General features: G+C 47.6%; 1 protein-coding gene across 1 annotated transcript; it reads left to right on the forward strand.

The window, feature by feature from the left end:
* On the forward strand, positions 1-27,929 carry LOC307234161 (cytochrome P450 4A6-like; the record flags this gene model as incomplete). Its single annotated transcript, XM_080005764.1, has 12 exons — positions 1-189; positions 1,426-1,570; positions 1,793-1,837; positions 16,970-17,097; positions 18,171-18,295; positions 18,381-18,535; positions 18,934-19,040; positions 19,158-19,348; positions 19,466-19,599; positions 24,113-24,177; positions 24,289-24,371; positions 27,737-27,929. The coding sequence occupies 12 exons, from the start codon at positions 1-3 to the stop codon at positions 27,927-27,929; spliced, it is 1,560 nt and encodes a 519-aa protein (XP_079861890.1).
* Between the last annotated feature and the right edge of the window lie 49 nt (positions 27,930-27,978).

The raw sequence follows: 27,978 nt of genomic DNA on the forward strand, positions 1-27,978 counted from the left end.
ATGCAGCTCTCCAGCCTGACAGAGTGGAGCCGATCCCCGGATCTGGTCCCGGTCCTGGTCCCGGTCCTGGTCCTGGTCCTGATCTGCTTCAAGGCCACCCAGCTGCTGGTCCACAGGAGGATGCTGCTGCAGACCCTGGATCCTTTCCCTGGACCCCCGTCGCACTGGCTGCTGGGACACGTCTCTGAGGTACCGACTGCACCGGGCGCCGTGTCATGGCTCCCCAACCCCGACAGCCCGAGAAGCTCCGACGGGCATCCCGCGTACAGGGAACCCGCTGACAGCTCCAGGGAGAGACGGACCTTCCGCAGGCTGCCACGCCCCGATCGCACGGGTTCGACGGGACGCTGCACCGAGGGGGACGAGGCGGGGGGAGGTCCAGGTGCCTTTTCAGGGTTTGATGTCAGGAAGTTTCCATGGAAACAAAGAAATATGGAACATTTGGGGAGTATCTCCTACTTTATTTGAACTAAGTCTAAATGATGAGATACTCCTCAGATATATTTTTTCTTTTTAGTCATAATTATGAATTATAAGTCTACATTTACACTTATTATCTCAAATATACTTCCTATTCATAAGAAACTTATGTAGAGTGAAATGATTGACGAGGAACAAGTCAACACAGAAGAGGCTTGTACTTGTTGTTCTTGCAGCCTGGCACCCTAAAGCGCCTCCCGGAGCGCAGGACTTGGTCCTCCTCATGGAGGACATGAGAAGGGTCCAGGGCGACTTGGTTGTTTGTTGTCAGGGCCGGTGGACTTGGGTGACGTTGGCCACCTGACCCACTGAGATTTCCACTCCATCTTCAGACCCCACAGGGACTGACTCCAGCACCTCCCTCCATCTTTCAGTGACTTGTGCTGATTCCTTTGCAGACCTGTCATGTTTTTCATGGTCTGCCACGTTTATTTGGGTTTGCATATCCGAATATTTTCCTTTTTTTTTTTTTTTTTTTGTATCTTATTCTTATATATTTGAACGTTTTTATTTTTACTTCACTTCTGATTCTATTTCATTGTATTGTCATTTTTATTATTTTAAATGAATGGTTTTTTTTCAATGCTAATTGTCTGAAGAGAAACACACCTATACTCACCAGACAAGACTAGACTAGTTTGAAAGTCATAGTATATAGTATCTACTAGTCTATTACTCTACTAGTCTACTGTATATAGTATATACTCTGTATAGTATAGACTAGTGTATATATAGTATATACTATATATTGTATAGACTGTAGTTTATATATATTGTTTACTGTATATAGTATATACTTTATATTGTATATACTGTATATTGTAAAGACTCTAGTGTATATATATGTTATACTGTATACAGTACATGTATATAGTATATTCTCATTTTGCTGCATTGTCTGTCATCTTTGCTTTTTTAAATAATTATTTGAATGTTTTCTTGTAGTTCAAACAAGATGAGAACGACCTGAACAAAATGGTGGAATGGGGAACACAGTTCCCTCTGGCCTTCCCTGTTTGGTTAGGACCCTCCGTGGTCTACCTGAGCATCCACCACCCGGACTACGTCAAGACCATCCTGGCCTCCGCAGGTGTGTGTGTGTGTGTGTGTGTGTGTGTGTGTGTGTGTGTGTGTGTGTGTGTGTGTGTGTGTGTGTGTGTGTGTGTGTGTGTGTGTGTGTGTGTGTGTGTGTGTGTGTGTGTGTGTGTGTGTGTGTGTGTGTGTGTGTGTGTGTGTGTGTTTGTGTGTGTGTGTGTGTGTGTGTGTCATATTACATCATCTTTTTTTTTCTTTTTAAACCTGTTTCCCCCAGAGCCAAAGGACGATGTTGGGTATGGATTTCTCGTCCCATGGATCGGTGAGAGCTCCAGGCTATTCTGTTATTTGATATATTTTATTTGATGTTTTTTATTATATATTTATTATCTTTTTTTGTGGTTTTCAAATTGTATTTACCAAATTAGATGGTGACTCAAATAAATGCAATACACAGGCTCCAGTTAATTCCATTTTGGGATGTATTACAGTTTTTTGCTTAGAAAAGTGACAAACATTGTGGTCTATTTTTTAGCATTTGCAACAATCACAAAAACAACTTTTATAATTTATTTTTATAACCATCAATACATCCCATTACAGAAATATATAAATACATGTTAGTTTTATTTACTACTTTATTGTATTTTTAATCTACAATTGTAAAATTCAATTTAATAGATGACTTATGACTTATGTTATGATGTCTATACTGTAATGCAGATAACAAATATGGAAATGTAACATTAATTTGGCATTAGAATTATTATGGAATAATTTTTCAATACTACCAACACCTTTTGCCTTTTCATTAAAGTTTGTAAAGTTTAGGTGTAGGAAAATGTTTATATATGATGTTTATTACAAAAAATATATTTTATTTTTTTTACTTTGAACTACATCTTGCCATTGTTATAACTTACCTTGTTGCATCGAAATTAATCCGGAGAATTAGTGATGGTGGATTACCTTGTGTCTTGTATCATTAAATTATGACGTATTCACGTCGATTCACAATATCAGTTGAATTTACATAATTTATTTTAAAAGTTGAGTTAAATTTTTTACTTGGATTACATTTTCAATAAGTTACGTTTCGATTAAATAAAAAAAACGTTGTTTTGTGAGTAATCATCATTTAATGGCTTCTATTTTTCCGACACCTCTCTGGATCTTGAAGGCAACGCTGAGTTGCACATTTCAGTGTTTTTCGAGTGGATGCAGAAACAAGTTTTTGTGGACTAGTTTTTATTGTATTTTTCATTAATCTGGCAAAGTAATGTGGACCAGGGATTTAAAATATCAATCGAACAGATCTACTGACATCTACCAGGTAAGAAGTTATATAAATATACACGTAAATCCATAGTTTGGAAACGTCTAAACACTACAGAGTGACCGAGTCCACACCGCACACTGGACATGATCCAATTGGACATTCTCAATCACAACCTGTACATTTATGGTAAATAATATGATGACATGATAAAGCGTCTTACTGTGAATGTAATTTACAGTAAATAATATGATGACGTCATCAGAATCTGAATCTGATTCAGAATAGTCTTTATTGCTAAGTAAGTTTACACAAACAAGGAATTTGTCTTGGTGTTCGGTGCATACATGAAATATAAATGTAAAACAATAAGTAAAATATTAGTGAAATATATAAGAATATGGAATTAAGGCTGTTATTTTTTGGGGGGGGTTTAAAATAAAGCTGTACAGTTTGCGCAGGAATGTACAAATGCTCAGTATAAAGTGTAACAGTGTGTGCAATGTTCACGGATAAAGTCCAGAAAATTAGGAATGTGCGTTAATGTAACGCATTGACGTAGAGTACTTATTCAGTACTTATTGGTTGAAGGCGTAGTGGAGGAGGGGCCTGGTTGATGAGGCCAGTTGCCGACAGGAAGAAGCTGTTGTGTTGTTGAGACGAGAGGTTTTGTTCTTGTTGGAGCAGCCTCCTGCTCACACCAGAGGGAAGAGGTTCACACAGCTTGTGTCCGGGGAGGGAGGGGTCAGCCACCATCTTACCTGCACGCCTCAGGGTCCTGGAGGCCTACAGGTCCCGGAGGTGTACAGGTCCTGGAGGCCTACAGGTCCTGGAGAAATGGTAGATTGCAGCTAATCACCTTCTCAGCAGAGCGAATGACACGCTGCAGTCTGCCCTTGTGCTTGGTGGTTGCAGCAGCATACCAGATGGTGATGGAGGAGGTGAGAACGGACTCAATGATGGAGGTGTAGAAGTGCACCATCATCATCTCTGGCAGGTTGAACTTCCTCAGCTGCCTCTGCTGGGCTTTCTTGATGTTGGAGCTGATGTTCAGCTCCTTCTTGAGGTCCTGGGAGATGATAATTCCTAGGAAGCAGCAGGACTCCACGGAGTTGTTGTGGTAATTTCTATAATAAAGGATCGTGAACAAATTCTTTGTTGCGTGTATATTTATTTTAGAGGAACAGAATTAGTCTTTGCAAAGAGAGGAGTGGGAGAGAGCGAATCGCATGACGCAGCCTGTAGTCGAGCTCTCCTGTCCTGCTGGATACAGGAAGTTCGTGTGTATATATGTGGTGAGATGAGTGAAGCAGTTGGGGTGGGGTGATGCACTGCCCCGTCTGTTGATGACCTTGAAGACCTTGTAAGGATTTGTCTTCAATTATGTGTTTTGGTGTGTTCTGCTAGTGGGTCGCAGGTGTTCCTTGTTATGGGAATAACGCGTCCTTGCCTAGGGTGCATGCTGTTCAGATAGTGCTTGGCAAACATGTTCTTGTAGAAGCGGAAAAGGAGGATTTTGCCTATACATATTCCTCCTTTTGTTTATATTTAAACAACAGTATGAAAGAAACAGCAAAATATGAGCACACTCAAAATAGGTGAAAACAGCCAAATATTAACACATTTAAAAAATAAGCAGAAACAGCAAAGTATTAACACTCAAAAAATAAGCAGAAACAGCAAAGTATTAACACTCAAAAAATAAGCAGAAACAGCAAAGTATTAACACTCAAAAAATAAGCAGATAATCGACAGATATGTAGAATACCTCCGTCGGCGAACCGAGAACATCCAGGGACTCACACAGGAAGGTATGAGAGAACCCATCATGAAGGGAAGAGGGACGGAGGTCCCTTGCAAACTGTGGAAATGTCATCGTCTGAGTTGAAGTCAGGGAGGGATAGGGGGAAGGGATCGTCGAGGGAGGGGGCGTCCATCTGGGGAATGGCAGAGTAACGAACAAAAGCGGAAGAAATTAGTTTGGTGATGGCCGAACGAGCGAGGGGAACAATACAACATGATAAAACCAAAAGGAGGCCCAAGCCGTCTGTGAGCCAGGACCACCAGTCCCATCCCAAGGGGGAGGAACGTCGTCAGCCTTCATATCTGCGAGAAGGGAGTTAAGCTGTATAATCGTATGGGAGATATTGCCGGCTGCATCTGAAATGTAGGTGCAGCACGATTCGCAGATAACATGACAAAGGCCGCCACTGGAAGCTAGGATCATGTCGAGGGCGGCTTGGTGTTGTAGTAACATATTACGCGTGGCTGTCATAAAGGGAGTGAGAGCGGAGAAGCCGTCAGTGACAAGTGCGGTGAGGTTCTTTAAACGCATGTTGAGAGCGTCGATGTTGTGGCTGTTATTGACTGCACCCCACCAGGGGAGGACCCTGGATAAGCATTTTACAGCGCCTGATGTGAGTTCTCATCTGGCGATATGGTGGCCGTTGGTGGAGGGATCGTGATAATGGGGATAATAATACGTGGTATGAAGTAATCTATCCAGTATGGTAACGGCGGGACGTAGTTTAACAAGGGCGCAAACGCCGGACCAAGACTGGGGAAGAAACTGATGTAGGTGAGGGCCGCAAAGCCACAAGGCATCGTGAGTGGAAGGTGGTGCCCTTATGGGCACGTAACGCCTGATTAGAGTACAGGGAACACGGGGAAGGTAGATTAGGCCTAGCGGGCCACCACCTATTTGGGCCCGCTACGGGATCAGTGAGTGAAAGGAGGGTGCAATACCATTCATCGGAGGTGAGGGGAACGGGGCGGACGGAGAGGGCCCCCGTCGCTATATGGGGAAAAAGGGTGCAGGCGTAGCAGGAGTTATTAACTTCTGCGGCCTCAGTCCAGGAGCACAGTAGTCACCACCAGAGGTTCATTCCTAGGTCTTTGTTATCTGGGGACACAGGTGGGACATACTCCATAAGGCCAAGATTCACATAATGGACAGATTTAAAGGCTGTGGTGTCAGGGGAGGAGGAAGAGGGCTCGGCGGGCGGAGGTCGAACTTCCAACCAAAAATAGCCGCATGAATCGATTCCAGAAACCTAGGTGCATATGATGAAGAAACCAGAGTCATTTACCTGGGGTGTGGGCAGGCTAATCATGACCGTGGCGTTAAGATTAGAGAGCTTTTGGACCTTTCGTCGGTTGGTCAGGTCAGACTGGTCTTGGGGTAAGGTATAACCCCAGGGCATATGATCTGTATTCCACACAGCCTGGGCCCAGTTTGTACACGGGCACCTAGTGCCTCGACGGGGAACATTTACATGGTGAAAAACCCACATTTAACATATATATATTGTCGTCCCGCCAAGGGCGAGTGTAATGTGGTATGCTGAGTGGACCCAGGTGCAGAGAATGAGGCAGAGGAAGCGATGCGATGGCAAAAATAAAGGTTTTACTTGTAGCAAGCACAAGAAACGGACAAAAGTCCGAAAGTAAGAATTTCGTGGGCTTGGAAACGAGAGCGTTGCCAGGAGTCTAGACAAACTCACCAGACTCAGCCAGGAAGGACACGAAAGACAGGGTATAAACAGGAAAGACAAAACGAGACACAGGTGAAACATATGCAATAATGAGGCTGGGTAATCAGAAACAGAAACAGGTGAAACAAAGCAAGATTGATGAGGCAGTACTGGCGGCATCTAGTGGCCGATGCCGGAAGGATCCGGGCGAACCCTGACAGCGAGTCCGTTGTCATAACTAAATGGGGAACGTAATCGCAGGGGTTAACAATGATGCCAGCGAGGGTAGTGTCGTTTGATGCAGAGAAAGCAACGTTCCGCGCGCCAGGCTCTCTGACACCAGTGACATACATAGTTTGTCCGTTTCCTGAATAAATGGCGCGCTTCATGCGAATTGGGCGGAACGAGGGGGTGACGTTGGTTTCAGGGTCGGTGGTCAGCGTAGCGTGAGAGTGCATGTCATACCAGATCTAAGGTGCAACTATTATTACAGTGATTATAAACAGAATGGTTAGTGTGCCGCACAGGCCGGGGAGTCGGTACGGTGCCAGGGTGGACAGCGCTCCATGGTGTCGTCTGCTTCTGCTGCCTTGAGGTGGTGTGGTGTGTGGTGGTCAGCGTCGTTTGTCTATGACCTATGGGTGTGTTCGTCTATGACCTAAGGTGGATGATTGCCAGCACGCGTCACCTTGCAACTAACAATGTTCGTAACAGTGGTTTTTAGGGGATGGGAGGGGTTGTGTGTGACCCTCCTTGCTGGATGTTACCGGGCATGGTAATCTCGGGCTGTGGTTGGAGGCTGATGGTCTTGCAGTGACTGGCATGCACCAACGTTGCTCTTTCCTTGACTTTTATCGCCGTGTGGGTGGTCAGGAGGACCTGGTATGGGCCCAGCCAGCGCTGGTGTTTCCAGGACTTCCGGCGTTATTCTTTATCAGCACGAAGTCGCCCGGTCGAATGTTGTGCAGGGGCCTGATGGCGCCTTGGGGTAAGGCAGAGAATACCTGTTGTCTAATTTCAGAAAGAGACTTGGTTAAGGAAATGCAATATCTTACCAGCGTGTCTTAGCAGAGGTTGGTGTCCATCGGCGGGCCTGGAGGTCCCAGTCCCACATTGGGAGGGGCTGCAAAAAGGACCTCGAAAGGGGAAAGGTTATTTCGCGGGTGCACTCGCACTTCTCATATACATCAGCACGATGGGCAGCGCGTCTACCCAGTTGAGGTTCGTTTTGCTGCAGCATTTAGCCAGTTTGTTTTTCAGCAACCTGTTTTCACGTTCTACAGCACCCCCGGATTGTGTGTGGTAGCTGCAGTGTGTTTTTAAATCAAATTGGAAATGTGTCGACAACTGTGTGAGGGCGTTGTTTACAAAATGGCTGCCATTGTTGGATGACAGATTTTCCGGGATTCCCCATCTGGGAATTATATCTGCCAGTAAGGCTTTCGCCACTGTTGAAGCCATGGCATGTTTGGCGGGGAAAGCTTCCACCTATTTGGAAAACATGTCAACCATGACCAGACAGTATTTTTTCTTTCTGCAAAGTGTAAGTTCGACGAAGTCCATCATTACATGTTGGAACGGGCGCGTTGGGTTGGGTGTGCGGCGGGGTGTGTGAGGCCCTTTTGCCTGCCAGGGTTGTGTTGGGCGCAAATTACACACTAGTTGCAATATGTGACTGCAAATGTGGAAAAGCCTTTTGTGAACCAATATGTTTGTACTGCCGTGCACATCCCTCCTTTTGACACATGGTCCAAACTATGTGACAACTTAGCGAAACAGGGCAACAGGCGCCTGTGCAGGCAGGGTTTGTCATCGAGGCCCATCCAAACACTGTCGCGGAGGGTGGCCCCACAGCTGGACCAAAGTCTGCGTTCATCTGGGGAAGAGAGGGAGAGGAGGTCAGTGAGGGAGGGGGGTGTGGGAGGAGGGGGGTATGAATAGAGGGAGGAGGAATGAGGGAGGGGGCTGTGTGCCGCGGCCTTGGCGGCTGCGTTGGCGCGAGCGTTGCCGAGGTAGATGGGGTCGGTGTTGGAGGTGTGTGCGGCGCATTTACAAACAGCGATGGAGAGGGGGAGGAGGATGGCCTCTAAAAGGGCCGCCACTTCATGATGGTGCAGGATGGGCTTGCCGTCCGACTTCAAAAACTGTCTGTGTTTCCAAAGGGCGCCAAAGTCATGCACGGCACCAAAAGCGTAACGAGAGTCGGTGTAGATCGTTGCTGACCGGCCTTCGGCCAATTTGCACGCCTCGGTCAGGGTGATGAGCTCTGCTGCTTGTGCTGAGAAATGAGAAGGGAGGGGGGAGGAGAAGACAACAGAATGGTCGTCGGCGACCGCAAACCCAGCATGAGAGTGGTCGGTGTGGGGGTGGCGGAAGGCAGATCCGTCTACATAGAAAACAAAATCAGGGTTAGTCAGCGGAACATCAGTGAGATCTGGGCAGGGTGTACAGATGAGGTAGAGTTCGGCCGAGCAGGAGTGTAGCATGCCGTCGTCAGGGAGGGGTAGTAATGTGGCAGGGTTGAGGGTGGCACAGCGGCGCACCGTGACACGTGGGAGCCCTAGGAGGACTGTGTGGTAGTGGAGCCAACATGCTGCCGAGTGATGGGAGGATTTTTGTTCCTGTAAGATGTTGGAGACGGAATGGGGAATGAAAAGGATAAGTGGTGCGAAACCCACAAAGTCGCGTGTGGCCAGCACGGCCTTTTCGCAGGCCACGACAGCGCGCAGGCAAGGAGGAAGGCCAGGAGCCACCGGATCTAATAAACATGAGAAGAAACCCACAGGCCTGAGGGCGTCGCCATGTTTTTGTAATAGGACAATGGTCATGCTGCTCTGACGTTCGTCCACGAACTGGACAAAGGGCCGAAGGGGATCTGGAATCCCCAAGGTTGGAGACGTCTGAAGGGCCACCTTAAGGGCCCTGAAGGCGGTGCAGGCGTCCTCGGTCAATGTTAGTGGAGAAGAGGCCGTAAGGCTGCGGGACAGAGTGATTTCCCTGAGGGGGCGGTCGAGGATTGAAAAATTGGGGATGAAGTGGCGGCAGTAAGAACACATGCCGAGAAAAGAGAGCATTTGCTTTTTGTTATATGGTCTGGGGACGTCGCCGATGGCCTGGATTCTGGCGGGGGACAAAGTTTTCCACTGAGGGGTGATGACGTGACCAAGGAAGACCACCTTCTGGGAGACAAACTGAAGTTTGTTTAGAGAAACCTTATGACCCTCAGAGGAGAGGTGCCGCAGGAGTGTGAGGGTGTCCTGTTCGCACTGGGCCTTCGTGGGAGCGGCGACGAGAAGGTCGTCCACATACTGCAGGAGGGTCGTTTCCTCGGAAAGGACGAGGGGGGTGAGGCTGCGGGTGAGAGCCTCGCAGAAGAGGGTGGGGCTGCAAGTTAAGCCCTGGCAGAGGCGCATCCAGGTGTAGCGTTTACCAGCGAAGTGCAAGGCGAACCAAAACTGGGAGTCTGGGTGAACTGGGACAGAGAAAAAAACATTGAAGAGGTCAATGACAGAAAACCAAGTGGATCCCGAAGGGATTTGACTCATGATAGTGTATGGGTTAGGAACATTCGGAGCGGGGGGGTCGACGGCCGCATTAACGGCCTGCAGGTCTTGGACAAAGCGCCACTCGTTGGGCTGCCCTTGAGGTCGGATTTTCTCGACTGGGAATATAGGTGTTTGGACTGTGGAGTCGTTACATGGGATAATAATTCCCCCGTCAAGGAGGGACTCAAAGACGGGGGTGATGCCATCGACAGCTTCTTGTCGCAATGGATATTGCTATGTGACAGGCGGAAAGAGGATTTGGGTTTGCTGTGCACCGGGGGACAGTTTTTTATGAAGCCTACGTCGTATTTGCCGGCCGCCCAAAGGGTGGGTGGGACTTGGGCCAGCAATGGGGAGATGTCAGAAGGTGTTGGCGGTTTGGAAAGGTAACGACCGGTGTGGGCCTTGTCCGGCACGAGCTGAACGGTTCAGAGAGTGGAGAGCGGGGGGACGAATGATAGTTTAAACGCGTTCCCCGTAGGAGAAAAAAGACGCTGCGGGTGTGTGACCTTTGGCCTCCAGTCGGAGGCGTGAACACAACGGTGCGTAAAGGCGCCCAGGTGTTGCCATGTTTCATGTGGAGATTTGGAAATAGAGACGTGGGGCCGAATCGGGGACGGTAAACAACGACTGTTGGTCGGGGGCGAGGCGTATAGAAACTACGCAACGCTCTGAATCGAAAAAGATATCAGACTTGATGAGGCAGGCAGTTTGTTGACGATAAAACCCGTCTTCGTACGTTTTGTCTGGTCCGCGGTGTATGTGTGATGTGCAGTGGAGATCCTCGGCGGACATGTGATTGGAATTAGAATTGACAAATGGTGCCACGGCACTTGACAGTCCGCTGCCAGCGGTGGCGCCTGTCCACCACTGGTAGGCATGCAGCGGCAGGACCGCGTCGAGGCAGACGTGGGTGTGATCTGTCGGCGTCTGTGGAGGGGATGGAGATAGCGAGCGAACACATCACATCCCTACCCGCTAGGTTAATAGGGCACAAAGCAGATATCAAAAAAGAGTGCTTCGTGGTCCCTTCACCTTCGTCCGTGTGCCAAGTGCAACAGGCAGGGGTAGAGAAATTTTCTAAAACCGTTTGACCGCTCGTGCTGGTAGACCGTGAGGAGCGGCTGCTTAATTTTAAACATATCTCCCTGCTTTGAATAACAGAATGGGTGGCGCCCGAGTCCACCAGAAAGGTGAAAGGTTTATCATTTACTATGCACGTTATGGTAGGCATTTTCTGATAAGCTGAGAAGTCACAGATGGCATATGTGCTCACCGGGTCGGATATATTATTTTTTAATAATGCAATTTTCTGATGTAGCAAAGCAGGCAGTGTATCAGGGTCAAGCGCATCTTCATTGCATGGAGCATGTGTAGGTGTGGGGTGTGTGTGTGTCTGTACGTTACCCCCCGTGGAAACCTCATCCGTCGCGACGGCAGGAGATCAGTCAGATCCGAACGGGGCCGACTGGGCGTGCTGGTTACGGTTTGGGTAGCCGTTGGTGTCGACGTGGTTCGGGGCATTCCCTGGACCAATGTCCGTGGACGCGAAGCTTTCTGGAGGGCCCGGGGGGGGTGGTGTTGATGTGGCATTAAGCTGCACATAAGGTGGTGGATATGGGGGCACCCAGTCGTCCCTTCGTCTCTGACGATCACCGTGGGTCAGACTCGGATAGAGAGGGGGGGGGAGACACAGGCGTATCAGTGGCAAGCTCAGCTTTTTCAGACTTTACACCTTTCAAACTCGTATTTTTTCCTGACTTCTGGCTCGTGCTTCTGCCTCTTTTGTCCATACCCCTAGACATGTTTAGGGACATCCATTCTGTCTAAATCTTTCATTGACACTTTCTTTTTCTTTCTCAATCTCTCCTCCTCCTCCACAATTCTCTCACCCACTTTCCCCAACTGGGTCATACTCAAACTTCCCCTCGCCGGAAACCCGCCGTACACGACCCAGTCTTCCATACATGACATGCATTTGTCCCCATGTTAACTTCTCATTCGCGTATTAATCGGAGAACCCCAATCTAGTTTCTCCTTACTCTGCGTGGACTCCATATATATATATATATATATATTTTTTTTTTATAGGAAACCCACGCAATATTTATTATTTATACATTATATATTACATATATATATATATTTATTCCGGTAATGGACAAAACAAAATATGCTTTTGAAATAAAACTGTTATTTGAGGACTTCAACCTTGTTTAATTATAGAAGGACTCTAACCTCCTATTTTCTAGAGGACTCTAACCTTGTTAAATTATAGAAGGGCTCTAACCTCTTATTTTCTAGGGGACTTTAACCTCTGTTTTCATGGGCATGCATGCACCGTAAGTTTGTAGAGGACTTTGACCTCTGCAGATTATTCCTCTATTTTATAAATAGACACAATTTCAGAATTTTGTTCAAAATCACAATCGATCCATGAGTATTTTACCGTGTACTGGAGGAGTTTTTGGACGTGTAGATCCCGCGGAGACGGCCGGGTCCAACAGCAGACGGTCCTCCCGTCCTCCAAGCAGTTGGATAAGAGGCAGGACTCTAACCTGTGATGTCCTGGATGATCAGTCACTGTCTGCCGCCGGTCCGACGATCTTCCGGGGATCCCACTTCTGACACCAAGTTGTCGTGGTAATTTCTATAATAAATGATCGTGAACAAAATCTTTCTTGCGTGTGTATTTATTTTAGAGGAAAAGAGTTAGTCTTTGCAAAGAGAGGAGAGAGAGAGAGAGCGAATGGCAGGACGCAGCCTGTAGTTGAGCTCACCCGTCCTGCTGGATACAGGAAGTACGTGTGTATCTATGTTGTGCGATGTGTGAGACAGTTGGGGTGGGGTGATGCACTGCCCCGTCTGTTGATGACCTTGAAGTCCTTGTAAGGATTTGTCTTCGACTATGTCTCTGTGTGTTCTGCTAGCGGGTCACGGTGTTCCTCATTATGGGAATAACGCGTCCTTGCCTAGGGTGCATGCTGTTCAGATAGTGCTTGGCAAACATGTTCTTGTAGAAGCGGAAAAGGAGGATTTTGCCTATACAGAGTCGACTGGGGAGTGACACAGGGTGATGGGGGTGATGGGGGTGAGTGGGGCTGCGTTCTTTATGAAGTCGACAACCATCTCCACAATCTTTACAGCGTTGAGCCCCAGGTTGTTCCTGCTGCACCAAGTCACCAGATGGTCAAGCTTCCACCTGTAGGAGGACTCATCCCCACCAGAGATGAGCCCAATGAGGGTGGTGTCGTCCGCAAATTTGAGGAGCTTGACAGACTGGTGGCTGGAGGTGCAGCTGTTGGTGTACAGGGAGAAGAGCAGAGGAGAAAGAATGCAGCCTTGAGGAGAACCGGTGCTGATGGTCCAGGAGTCAGACGTGTTTTCCCAGCTTCACGTGCTGCTTCCAGTCAGACAGGAAGTCTGTGATCCATCTGCAGGTGGAGTCAGGCAGGCTCAGCTGGGAGAGCTTGTCCTGCAGAAGTACCGGAATGATTGTGTTAAAGGTGGAGCTGAAATCCACAAACAGGATCCAGCCATAGGTTCCTGAGGAGTCAAGGTGCTGGAGGATGAAGTGAAGGACCAAGTTTACTGCATTGTCTACAAACCTGTTGGCTCTGTAGGTGAACTGCAGGGGGTCCAGGAGATGGTCTGTGATGGATTTGAGGTGGGAAAGCACAAGGAAGGAGGAGAGGAAGGCTGCAGGACTGGATGGCATCAGCTCCAGGCTCCTGAAGACATGTGCAGACCAGCTCTGTGGGATAGTGGAGCACATGTTCAACATGAGCTTGAAGCTGGGGAGAGTACCACAGCTGTGGAAGACATCCTGCGTGGTGCTGAAAATCCTGCACCCCAAGAACCTCAGAAGCTACAGGCTGGTGGCACTGACGTCTCATCTCATGAAGACCCTGGAGAGGCCGGTCCTTGTGCATCTCCGACCCTGGTTAGATCATCAATGGACCCGCTCCAGTTTGCCTACCAGCCTGGCATTGGGGCGGACGGCGCCATCATCTTCCTGCTACTTTGAGCTCTCTCTCACCTGGAAAAGCCTGTGAGCACTGTGAGGATCACATTCTTTGATTTCTTAAGTGCTTTCAACACTATTTATCCTGTGCTTCTGAGGGACAAGCTGCAGCACACAGGAGTGGACCGTCACCTGTCTTCCCGGATCCTGGACTACCTCACGGACCGGCCACAGTACGTGAGGTCTCAGAACTGTGAGTCTGACATGGTCGTCTGCTGCAGGGGGGCCCCGCAAGGAACGGTCTTGGCACCTTTCTTCTTCACCCTCCACACTGCAGACTTCATGTACAGCTCAATCAGCTGTCACCTGCAGAAGTTCTCTGATGACTCTGCAATCGTTGGCCTCATCAAAGATGAGGACGACAGGGAGTACAGAGAACTCACTGTGGACTTTGTGGACTGGTGCCAGCAGAACCGCCTCCAGATCAGGGAAAACCAAAGAGCTGGTGGTGGATTTCCACAGGTGCAGACACTCCCCCCGACACCGGTGAACATCCAGGTAATGGATATTGACATTGTGGGATCTTACAAGTACCTGGGTGATCACCTGAACAATAAACTGGACTGGACTCATCACATACATACACTTTATAAGAAGGGTCAGAGCAGACTCTATCTGCACAGAAGACTCAGGTCCCTTGGACGCAGGGGGCTCTCCTGAGGACCTTCTTCAACACCGTGGTGGCATCAGCATCTTCTATGGAGCGGTCTGCTGGGGCAACAGCCTCACCACAGCTGACAGGAAGAGACTTGACAAACTGATCAAGAAGGCCAGCTCTGTCCTGGGGGGCCCCCTGGACCCAGTGCAGGTGGTGGGAGAAAGGAGGATGATGGCTGAGCTGTCATCCATGATGGATAACGAACCCCACCCAATGCATGACACTCTGATGGCACTGGAGAGCTCCTTCCTTTCACAACTGTGAAAAATCAAAGTGCAATTTTTTTATTTATGGTGTTTTTTTTTTTTCTATATATTATTGTTTATAGTGCTTACCTTGATGTGCTCTCTATTTCCTGCTGTCCCCTTTTTGCTGCTGGAACAATGTACATTTCCCCGGTGTGGGACTAATAAAGGTTTATCTTATCTTATCCTATTACCAGACGTGTGACATGTCAGTTAACCAAGACCAACTGAATATTTCAGGTCAAAGTTTTTCGATTTTTCACTAATATCTGCTCCATATGTTTATCGATTTAGATTCAAATTTAACCACAAGATCCTTGTGACATAATGCTTTAAACGACACCTCAGCTGTGTTTGTAGCTTATGCTGAATTATGCGTTCCAGATAGTTTTAGCATGGTTGGACATATTTCGGTGTCAGTTGTACTGGCTCGTCTGTGTTCAAATCACTCAAAGTTTTTGGTCGGTTTTTCGCTAATATCTGCTCCTAATGTGGATCGATTAAATAAAACTTCAACCACAAGGTCTTTCTGACAGAGCAGTTCAAACAAGACATAAACCGTGTCCGAAGTGAGTGTTCCAGATGGTTTTAGGCTTCAAAATTCAGAGATTTTTTTTCCGAAAAATAATAACTGCTGGCTTGACCCCTAAATAATAATAATAATTATATTTTTTTTATTATGATATAACAATAGTAAAAAATAATAATTGTCCCCCATCCCGATGAAAAGACATAATGCAGACATCTACAGTGATGTCATGACATGGCCCTTGGAGCTGTTTTCCTTTGGAAAAGCAAACCGGTTTTTAGAAGGTTTGGAAGTTGAACCAACTGTGAACTGGTTTAAGAACCCGCCCAGAACCAGCACTCGGGTGGTTAGAAAAGATGAGATGTCCCACATGAGATGCCTCCAGACCTCAGCCATGTCGGTCAGTCCAGCAGTTGTTGTGTTCCAGACACTTCACTCTGCGCTCTGTGACTATAAGGGGGGAGGTTTGGAGGAGACCGAGGGACTCTCTCCGACCACGTCAGATCAGACATCAGTGAAAATCGCAGATTCGTTCTTTCATCGCTGTCCTTTTACAGGGATGGGTGCCGTGCCAGGCTCGGGTTGGGGGGAGGGCAAGTTTGAGTTCAAGTTGTGTTTGAGAAAGACCCGCCACGTCAGCTCCGGGGGCCTCATCCCCGCTTGTTGGAGAATTCTCACTGCGTGGTGGTTGAGGCAAACCTGTTTCACTACAGGAAACAAACTGAGAGTATTAAAGATATTTATTCTGCAGAATAAAGACAGAGATACAGATGCACTTCAAAACAGTGATGCTGTCCATTCTGCCCTCGCTTCTGCCGAAGAGAGTTTTATACCGTGAGAGGTTGTGTGACGTTTGCGGTGTCACGAGACTATGCCCCCCCAATCCCATCACCTGGTGTTTCTCTCATACTATGATTGAACAGTCAAACTCCGCTCACAGATACAATCTGACTAGGCTATAAACAGACCATAATACTCTGTCAAGCCCCCTGGGGTTGTCATTATCTCCACACAAGGGTGAGTGAAGCAGGAATGTGAACTGGTCTGGACAGTATTATCTTAAAACAGTGTCTCTTCACTCTGAACTCTGAGTGAGTCATTAAAAACCCAAGACAATGTGTTTTAAAAAACTACATTAGATTCAAAAAAAGGCTATTTTCTGAGATAAGACATATAAAACATCATTCAAAGCATTGATCATCTGCATTTTCTCTCATACACTGTCTGGCCAAAGTGTGCCCCGGGCCGGGGAGTGAGCGGAGGATTCTGTGACCGATTATAGTTTCCGGAGTTTTGTAAAACGCAGCACGAGTAACAGTTTTCCGAGTTTCCATTAAACACAGCATCTGCTCTGCATCTGTCTACACGTAGTTAACGCTATACAGTGTAAAGGGTGCAAGTCGCTGGAAGCGAATGACATCTGAGAGACAAAGCTTGGACCTAAATAACTTTGGATGATGACTTCACAAAGCACCCCGCTCTAACTCGGACAAAAAGATATTTGAAAGGTCCCGGTTCAAACGAGACCTCAACCATGTCTGGATGTACTGTGGTTGTCTTGTTTCAGATACTTTAAGCGCTAAAAATGCCAAGAAGATTAATGGGGGCTGGACCCCTCAGCATAGTCATAATCTGAATGAAAACACATAACATAAAGGTGTGTAGCTGATTGCCTCGTTCACCCCTCCCCACTCCCCCATCCAGGTGATGGTTTGCTGGTGTCTCGGGGCCAGAAGTGGTTCCGTCACAGGAGGCTCCTGACGCCCGGTTTCCACTACAACATCCTGAAGCCGTACGTCAAACTGATGTCAGACTCTGCCAACACCATGTTGGTAAGTTCCCACCATCACAGGCCTCAGTGTTTGGTAATAATAGCGTAGAGATGATGAAATACAGTGGACATGAACACTGTCCCAGATTTAAGTGGATTGAAAAGTTCTGGTAAATCCTGGTAAAGTAAGACGTTTCGCTGCTTATTGGACGTTACGTTGGCTCCGTTTGGCTGTACTGACTGAAGCTCGATGAAAAGTAGCTGCATACACTCTTTTCAAAGTATAACGCCGACAAGGAAGTCCATTAGGCCCCTCGCACGACTCTTCCCACACCACCCTGGCCTTCTACGTCTGGATGGTGGAGAGGTAGAATCTCTCTGTCCCTGTCGCTGCAGAGAAACCTCGTTCGCTTCTATCGTTGCACATTCAGCTGAACAGCATGTACTTCCTCCTAATCTTAAGCAGCTCCTCAGCTCAGCTTGCAGCATGGTGGAACCTTCAGAAATTTAATAATCCTTTCCCACTGTGCCAAAACGCCAGTTACACTCGCTAAAATCTGGCATTTGTGATTAGTGGGAAAGGCTACACCCGGGTTCCTGGGAAAATGACCCTGCAATAGACAGGTTTTTATCGGCTCCAGCCAGAATATCGGCTCTCATGGAAACAGGACACCCGGCTTGACAGTTTTGGCCCCTCACTGGCAGGATGTGACGCGCGTTGAAGTTCCAGACTGGGCGCATAAATAGACGGTAATGTCCGTGTGTCGTACGATTTTGAATGGAAACTCAAAATCATTTCCTTTTTTTGTTATTAAAAAAAACATTTGTTACATTTTTCCTGCATGTGGGACCATGAAATGTTGTGAGTGTGGGGATCGCTCCCTGGGGACAACAGAGGAGGACCACACGTAAACCCCCTCATTTTGGTGTTAAAATGGTATACCTCTCATTCATAAATGCAGCACTTGGTCAATATTTTGTCTGTATTTTGTGTTTCAGGTGAAATAAAAAAATGTTTTTCACAGAGCTGGAAAGACAAGCTCTTCAACAGTAGTAGAGGGGTGCGGGTGTAGGAGAAAAGCCTCTCGTGGAGGTTGCTTGGTGCTTTGCAGATAGACTGTGTCTCCTCTTCAGGACAAGTGGGGGGGCCACGCCAGCAGCAGCCGCTCCTTCGAGTTGTTCCAACACGTCAGTCTGATGACGCTCGACAGCATCATGAAATGTGCGTTCAGCCACAACAGCAACTGTCAGACGGAGAGGTCAGTGCACGTCCTCCGGGGTCTCTCCTCCACCACCTCCTGCTATTGGCTGGTCTGTTGTCTCAAACGCCTCTGTCTCTTTCAGTGGGACCAACTCCTACATCCAAGCCGTGTACGAGCTGAGCGACCTGGTCAACATGCGCTTCCGGACCTTTTGGTACCACAGTGACATCATCTTCCAGCTCAGTCCACATGGATACAGGTTCAGGAAAGCCTGCCGAGTGGCGCACTCTCACACAGGTATTCTCTGTCCTTTTGGGTTTTTAGTGAAAAGGGGTTTAGTGTCAGAAACATCCACAACACAAAAAAGTTCCTCTGCTGAAGATATTCCTGAAGATGTTAGAACTACATTTAAGGTTGTTTCATGATTCACTCTGATTCCTGAGGGAAGGAAAAGAGTATTTTCTACACAACAGGTGTAACATTCCATAGTTGCCAACCTTGTTTACCCAGTGTTCTATCTCAGCAAGATCACTTTCAGTGTTTTTTGAGATTCTAGAATAATCTTCAGAAATATTTTGAGACTTTTATTTTCATCAGTGCCTCAATTTGAGGCGTGAAACGATCCTCTAGTCCTGGGTGAGTTTGAAATGTGGGTGTGAACGTCCATTTCCTTCCCTTGATGCTTTCCTTTGTAGAGGAAGTGATAAGAAAGAGGAAAGAGGAGTTGAAGTACGAAAAGGGGCTAGACGCAGCCCAAGTCAAGAGAAACTTGGACTTTCTGGACATCCTGCTCTCTGCCAGGGTCTGTCACTTCTCCACACCTCAGATTCCTTGGTTTTACTAAATACCTGGAGATCCGTGAAGCTGATGTGAATGAATGGCTCACTGGCCTTTTTTTGCGGCCATCCCTCATTTGCAGGACGAGGATCAGCAGGGTCTGTCGGATGAGGCGGTCCGGGCAGAGGTGGACACCTTCATGTTTGAGGGCCACGACACCACAGCCAGCGGCATCTCCTTCGCCTTCTACGGCCTGGCCTGCAACCCTAAGCACCAGAAGATCTGTAGGGAGGAGGTCCTCCAGGTCCTGGGAGACAGGGACACCATGGACTGGTACAATGAGCACAGGCACACCCTTTCTTTGGTTAGCTGACATAATGGAGATGCCACGGAATGACATTGTTCATTTGCTCTGAAAGAAGCCGTTAAACACTGAAACTTGTTTTCTAGGGAGGATCTGAATAAAATTCCTTACACCACCATGTGCTTAAAAGAATGCCTCCGCCTGTACCCCCCTGTGCCTGGAATATCGCGTAAACTGAGCAAACCCATGACCTTCTACGATGGACGGAGTGTGCCTGCAGGTACATTAGATCACATGTCAATGATCAGACGCCTTTGTCCAACGACTTAAAGACAAATGAGGACATTCTGTCTGGATATCACACCAACTGTATGTCACAGTCACAGCTAAACCCTCTCTAGGAATAAGTAGTGTTGTAGATTTTTGTTTAGTAAAGCGAAAAAGTGAGTAAAGAAAGTCAATGGGGAAAGAGATCCTCATGAGGTAGACAGGTCAGGGCAGTCGGTCCAGGTGTCTGAAGTGACAGGTCTTCCTGCAATGAAAGATTGGCAGCGATTCAGACATTCTGCAACTAGGGGTATGCCCTTCCACAATTGTGCTGCTGATTGGGATGAGCTGCTAATATGGAGTCACGATTGTGTGACTCCTGAGAACACTTAGTGATGAAGGAGGGAGGTGTCTTACAAGGGTGGAGGAGTCTGGAGCCTGACCAGTGATGGGAGATATGGAGGAGCGAATGTACGGACGGCCTTATTGGAGAAGACCAGGGTCTTAAATTTGATCTGAGCAGAAGCAGTGAAGTGATGGAAGGGAGCAACATGAGAGGATTTTGGTTTGTTGAACACTAGACAGGCTTCTGCATTCTGGATGCCCTAGAGGTCTGGTGGAGCATTTACATTTACATTTAGCAGACGCTTTTATCCAAAGCGACTTCCAAGGGAGAATAACATTCAAGCTACATTGCGACAGAGACATTAGTGTCCCAATAAATACTGCTAGGTAGTGCAAAGTAATTGTAAGTTAGGAGAGCAGGTACTCTCTGAAGAGCTGGGTCTTCAAGTGCTTCTTACAGACAGAGGTCCCTGCTCTGGTCATTTTTGGCAGCTCTTTCCACTAACGTGGAACTACATTACATTAAGCAGACGCTTTTATTCAAAGCGACAGACGCAGCCATCAGGAGAAATTAGGGGTTAAGTGTCTTGCTCAAGGACTCTACAGCATGCTAGCAGGAGGAGCCTGGGATCGAACCAGCAACCTTTAGATAACTAGACGACCAGCTCTACCTCCTGAGCTACCATCCTTTTCTGATGTTGAATAGTGCGATGCAACAGGACCGGGAGACGGCGGCAACATGGTCTGAGAATGTCAGTTGGTCATCAATAATGACACCTAGATTCCTTGCAGCCTTGGTTGGAACAAGAGATAGAGAGTGAATTTTAATATCAATGTTGTGATAAATACCTTGTTTGGCCGGAAAGACCAGCAGTTCCGTTTTCAACAGGTTTAGTTGAAGATGATTATCCTTCATCCACGTGGATATGTCAGTGAGACAATTCGAGATCCACGTCGAGACAGTGGGGTCGTCAGGCAGGAAGGACAGATAGAGTTGAGTATCATCCGCGCAGCAGTGATATGAAAAGCCATGCGAGCTGATGATCGGCCCAGTAAGGTGGTGTATATGGCAAAGAGGAGGGGTCCCAGCACCGAGCCTTGGAGGTGAGGTTGTGAGGCACAGACAGCTGGCCTTGCCATGTCACACTGAAAGAGCGCCCAGTAAGGTAAGATTCAAACCAGGAAAGTGCACTGCCCGATATGCCCATACTTGAGAGTATAGACAGGAGTATGCTGTGATTGACAGTGTCAAAAGCAACTGATAAGTCTAGCAGAATGAGAACCGAGGATTTGGCAGCAGCTCCAGCAGTTTTTAAGGCCTCTGTCATAGACAACAGGGCTGTTTCGTGGAGTGACCACTTTTGAAGCCAGATTGAAGTGTATCGAGAGGGTTGTTTCTTGACAGGTACTCTGTAACCTGTCTAGAGACCGCCCTCTCTATGGTTTTGGAAAGGAATGGGAGGAGAGAGACCGGCCGATAGTTTTCTACTTGAGTGGGATCGAGTGAGGGTTTTTTGAGCAGTGGTGCGACCCGAGCCACTTTGAAAGTGGAGGGGAAGGTGCCGGAAGTTAGGGAAGAATTAATCATATGTGTGATTGCCGGGATAATAGTCGGTGATATGGCTTGAAGAAGGTTAGATGGGATCGGATCTAGCGGACAGGTAGTAGGACGGCTACATGTTAGTAGTTTAGATACCTCACTTTCAGCGAGGGGGGTGAAACCAGGGAACGATGAGCCTAGGGCTGGAGAAGACAGGTTGTGAGTAAGTTGTTTAGTGAATTGGCTGCTGATGGCTGCCACTTTGTTAGTAAAAAAGGAGGCAAGGCAGTCAGCAGTGAGGTTTGTAGCTGGGGAAGGTGGTGGATGGTAAATCAGAGACTTGAAGGTGGTGAATAACTTACGTGTGTCTGTGGAACTGTTGATCCTATCGTTGAAGAAAGCCTTCATTGCAGCAGTGATGCTTCAGTTGTTTTGGATTTGTGACATTTCCTCTCGGCTGCTCTGAGGTCAGTGCGCGTTGTCCGGAAGGTGTCAGCCAAGGGTGCGACTGGGTTGATCCAGCAGGTCCGGTGGATAGTGGACAGAGGCTATCCAGACATGAGCTCAAGGTGGAGCAGAGAATATCAGTGGTATCATTAACCTGCAGAGAGGAGAAAGTGCCGTGAGGCGGAAGAGAAGAGGAGAGCACAGAGGAGAAGTGGGTGGGAGACAGGTTGCGGAGATTGCGGCGGATGGTAACCATGCATGGGGAGTTGGGGGGTTGTTTTTGTAGCTGGACATTGAAGTGGATGAAGAAGTGGTCTGAGAGATGAAGAGGAGTGACCCTTAGGTTGTCCGTGGTGCAGCTCCGAGCAAGAATGAGATCAAGCTCTTTGCCAGCCTTGTGAGTCGGTGGAGTCGGACCTGTCTTAGGTCGAATGAGCGAACCAAAGACAGGAAGTCAGCCGAGCTCGCACTGTCCAAGTGGATGTTCATGTCTCCGAGGACGAGCATGGGACACTCATGCTCAGGAATTGATGACAGCAGGGTGTCAAGCTCATGTAGGAAGTCACCTAGTTGTCCTGGTGGACGGTAGATGACGACCACATAGGCTTTCACCGGAGCAGTCACCAAGATGGCGTGATATTCAAAGGAGACAAAGTTGTTTCAAGGCAGCAGTGGATTAGATTTCCATGTGTTGGAAATTAGCAGGCCAGTCCCACCACCACGGCTAGATGGTCTGGATGTGTGGGAGAATGTGTAGTTAGTGGAGAGTGCAGCCGGGGTTGGGCTATCCTCCGGTTTAATCCACGTCTCAGTGAGAGCAAGGAGCTCCAAGGAGAGGTGGTTGGCATGACCAGAGATAAAGTCTGCCTTGTTAACTGCAGATCAACAATTCCACAAGCCAACAGAGAAGGAGGTCTTTGCAGTAGATGTTTGCTGCAGAGACCTGAGGTTACGCAGATTGCATCGGCGTATGGTATAACGAGGCTTTCTGGGTGACCTTGAAGTTGTAGAGATGTGGTAGTAGCACATTTTGTATGGAGTGAGAAAAAGAAGGCCGGTTTGCCTTGTTCGGTGTCCTTGCTTCGGTGGACGTGCAGAGGTAGACGTGCGTCTTCACACGAGAGCGACTACAAATGGGCCAACGCTTGAAGCTAACGCTTCAAGGGCAGGACCATAAATAGGTTATAGAATACAGCTGCTCATGTGATTAGGACTTGCACCTGGCTAAGAGCACGCCCACATAAGAGGGGACTTACCTGAATAGGGGGTGTGTCTGGAAACACAACCTTGTTGGCAGATCAGCAAATAGCAGTGAAATGTGCAGAGTCAAACCAGTAGTCCTAAGTTTGCAATGCTATAATACTAGATAACATAAACAGAGCAGTAATACACTACACAGCAACCTCAGCACTAGAGCTTGTCTCAGTCAGGTAGTCCAGGTCCAAGTCAATGCAGTAGGCTCTACAAGAGATGGCAAGCGCCTGAACCAGAACTTACGTCGCTTCCCTCATGAGGAACGGGACTATCCTACGGATGTTGCGATGGGGGCCGAGCAGGAGAGCTGGTTGTCCAGAATTACCGCAAGGTTCTTGTCAGTCTGAAAGGGAAATACCTTGGTGTACTCAATGGTGATGGAGAGGTTTGCCTGAGGGGAGTCTTTCTAGGGAGAGAGAGGAGCTCTGACTTGTTCAGATTGAGCTTCAGGTGGTGTTCAGATAAGCAGGCAGTGCACAGACAAACAAGTGGTGCACATCCACGTGTTAATGTCTTGGAGACATGCAGAAATGTACCTCTCTATATGGGTTTCCGAAGGGGGAAAGGAGCGATACAGTATAGTGAAGTGTCATCTGCAGAGCAATGTATGTAAAGTAAATTAAGAGATCACACTACCGAGGGATTTAGAAGAAGGAGAACAGCCAAGGAGCCAGGATGGAGCCCTGAGGGATGGCAGTTTTTAGAGTGGAGGGTCTGGACAGCAATCCTCTCCATGAGACCAGGTATGAGGGATTTGCCAAGTATGATGTAACCCAGGAGAGGCTCTGAGGGGATGAGACAAGGATGTGGTGGTTAACTGTGTCAGACAATAAGATAACAGGTAATAATGATAATAAGGAAATAAACTTATTCAATCAACATTGCCAGATAAAATCACTCATAGAACATCAACTCAAATGACACGTTTCCTCTTTTCTAGGTTGTCTTATTGGAATCAGTGTGTTTAGTACTCATAGGGACGCTACAGTTTGGGAGAACCCTGATGTGAGTGAACCCTCTGGGGACCTTCAACCAGTCAGATGTTGCAGGTGTGTCTTGCTAAAACTCTGACCTTGCATTGTAATTTTACCCTGATTTCTCCTTGCTCCCTCACAGGCTTTCGACCCGCTGCGTTTCCTGCCGGAGAACGTCGCTACGAGGCCGCACCACGCCTTTGTGCCCTTCTCCGCTGGACCCAGGTCGGCCTTCCCCTCCCCATGCGTCCCTTATTCCCCTTTTCCACTGCGCCAAGAACCTGGAAACGACTGCTAACATCTGGTATTTGTCATTAGTGGTAAAGGTAACACCCGGGTTTCATTCCTGGGCCAAATGACCCTGCGTTAGTCACAGATTTTTATCGGCTCCAGCTCTGATCGGCTGCAATGGAAACACAAGGGTAGACACGATAATTTTCGTCCCATCTCGAGATAAAATAAATTGACGGGAATATCCGTGTACCATTAGTTCATTTCATATCTGAATCCATAATCAGAAGACTTTTTTCCCGCATGCGGGACCATGAAATGTTTTGAGTGTTGGGGACCGCTCTGTGTGGACGCTTCCTTTGTACGGAGTGCAGAACCCCCACGCTCCCTGCTGGACTCTAAGCCACTCCAGCACCGCCCAAGCCGGTGTCCCAACCAGAGGACCGGCATCGGGCGCTGTCAGTGCGGGCATGCTGCTTCTACTGTTTTGTTCCCCAAGCACACTGGAAACCTGACACGTCCATTTTCTGGCGTGTTTATGATGTTGAACGTAACATACCAGACAAAATAGAACTATACTAATACTTGTCTCCTGGCAATGTGAACACCAGGAAAGCTGTACTAGAGACCTGTGCTAACCAGCAAGCCCCGGTGTTCACTAGGATATTGATAATAATGCCTCCCTGGCTGAGTCGGTGGTCCCCTCCTGCTTGGGGTCCACCGTCATTTCTGTCCCGAAGACCGCCTCTCCAGCCTGCTTGAATGACTACTGTCTGGTGGCTCTCTCCTCTGTGGTCATGAAGTGCTTCGAGAGGCTGATTAAGGATTACATCTGCGCCTCCCTCCCCCGCACCTTGGACCCGCTGCAGTTTGCACCGGCCGAACAGATCCACGGACGACGCGGTCTCCCAGGTACTGCACACCACGCTCACGCACCTGGATGGCTGGAAGGGGGCTTATGTGAGAATGCTGTTCATCGACTATAGTTTAGCTTTCACTACCATAGTCCTCACCAGCCTAGCTGTCAAGCTGCGGGAGCTAGGACTGAGCACTCCGCTGTGCGCCTGGATCCTGAACTTTCTCTCAGCCCGGCCTCAGGTGGTTAGGGTGGGGTTAGGGTGGGGAGGCACATGTCCAGCTCACACCCTGAATACAGGTTCCCCCCAGGGCTGCGTCCTCAGCCCCCTACTATACACACATGACTGTGTGGCCAGGTCCAGCTCCAACACCATCATAAAGTTTGCCGACAACATCGTCATGTTGGGCCTGGTCACCGACGGCGATGAGAAGGCCTACCGCGAGGAGGTGGCTGACCTGTCACTCTGGTGCCAGGACAACAGCTTCCACCTAAAAATCAACAAAACTAAGGAGCTGATTGTGGACTTTTGGCGTGGACTACAACCGAGGACGCGCGCGCCCTTGGTGATTAATGGGACTTCTGTCGACAGGGTGAACAGCTTCAAATACCTGGGAGTCCACATCACAGAGGACTTAACATGGACTGTTCACACAGACACTCTGGTGAGAAAGGCGAGGCAGCGTCTCTACCACCTCAGGCAGCTGAGGAAATTCCGGGTCTCGGTGAGGATCCTCAAGTCCTTCTACTCTGGAGCAGTGGAGAGCATCCTGACAGGCAACATCACTGCCTGGTTTGGGAACTGTACTGCTCAGGACAGGCGGGCCTTGCAACGGCTGCTGTTCAGCTGAACATACCACTGGAACTACACTCCCCTCCCTGCAGGACTTATACACCAGGAGGTGTAGTAGCAGAGCCGCAGGATCATGAAGGATCCTCACAACCCCAACAACGGACTGTTCCAGCCGCTGCGTTCAGGCAAGCGCCTCCGCAGTCACACAGTGAGTACAGAGAGAGAGAGACAGAGTTTTTTCCCGCAAGCCATTAGAACTGTCAATGCTGACCTCACCAGGTATCCTCAGTGAGCCACACACATAGGCTCCACTACCTTACTGTACTGTATGTAGATACTGTACCGCATACTGTGTCACTGTTCTGGGTTGTTTGTGTTACTGTATTGCTGCGCCGTACTGTTGTATACTGTGCTGTATATCTCACAACACGACCTCACTTTATTCACATTCCACTTTAATGCACATATCTGTATATACATAAATAGTCTATCCCATATACATAAGCCTATTCCCTTTATGTATTTTATTATATTTTATTTTATTTTATTTTATTTTATTCTATATATTTTTATTTTATTCTATAGTATTTGACTTACTGCATTACGTTTTAGGAATCAGTTAGCTGGTCAGGTAGAAATTCTTAGGTAGCTACTGTGTTCAGTCTCGGACATATTGTGTGTAATCACCGGGTGCGTTGCATTGACATTTCACTGCATATATGTATTAATATATGTATATGTATGTGACGAATAAACCTCTTGAATGTTGAATATTGAATCTTGAACGTACCACTGGAACTACCCTCCCCTCCCTGCAGGACTTATACACCAGTAGGTGTAGTAGCAGAGCCCGTGGGATCATAAAGGATCCTCACCACCCCAACAATGGATTGTTTCAGCTGCTGTGGTTGAGCAAGTGCCTCCGCAGTCACACAGCGAGGACAGAGCGACTGAGAGGGAGTTTTTTCTTGCAAGCAATAAGAACTGTCAATGCCGAACTCACCAGGGGTCCGAACAAAAAGTCACTTACACAGGCCCCACTGCCTTACTGTACTGAATGTAGCATACTGTACTACATACTGTATCACTGTTCTGGGTTACTGCATACTGTACTCCAAGTTACTGTATTTCTGTTCTGGGTGACTGCATACTGTCCTGCAAGTTACTGTATCACTGTTCTGGGTTACTGCATACTGCACTGTATTGCTGCTCTGTTCGGTGTTACTGTATTTCTGTGTTGGACTGTTGTATGCTGTACTGTATATCTCCATACTCACTATATTCACATGCATTTTCTATCTATGTATGTCTATCTATGTATACAAATGGCCTATCCCATATACATAACTCTATTCCCTTCTATTTTGTAGCCCCATTTTGTATTATCTTTTTGAGTCTTATTTAATTGTAATTTTATTTGAATTATATTATTCTATTCACTAACTGCATCACATTTTAGGAATCAGTTAGTTTCAGTTAGTTGCTAGGTAGAATTAGGTTAGCAATTATGTTCGGTTTAGTAACTATTGTGCACAATCTCCGGGTGCGTTGCAAAGACATTTCACTGCATATCCTGTATGTATGAAAGTATGTTTATATATGTGACAAATAAACCTCTTGGGTCTTGAATCTTTATTGGCTGAAACAAAAAATGTGTTTTACATTTTTACATTTACAATGTTTTACATTTTGTGTGTGTCTTTCTTACAGGAACTGCATCGGTCAGAACTTTGCCATGAATGAGATGAAAATTGTGATGGCTCTGACGCTGAAGAGGTTCCACCTGATCGAGGATCCCTTGGAGAAACCCAAACTAATCCCCAGATTGGTGCTGCGCTCCCTCAACGGCATCCACATCAAGATCCGAGCGGTGGAGCCTGAAGAGACACCGGCCCACAACTAGCTCTAATCATTAGGGGATACGGTTGTCTTTGGAGAAACTGTTTTTAATC

This window comes from Zeus faber (genome assembly GCF_960531495.2).
Source record: "Zeus faber genome assembly, chromosome: 8".
Classification (NCBI taxonomy): Eukaryota; Metazoa; Chordata; class Actinopteri; order Zeiformes; family Zeidae; genus Zeus; species Zeus faber.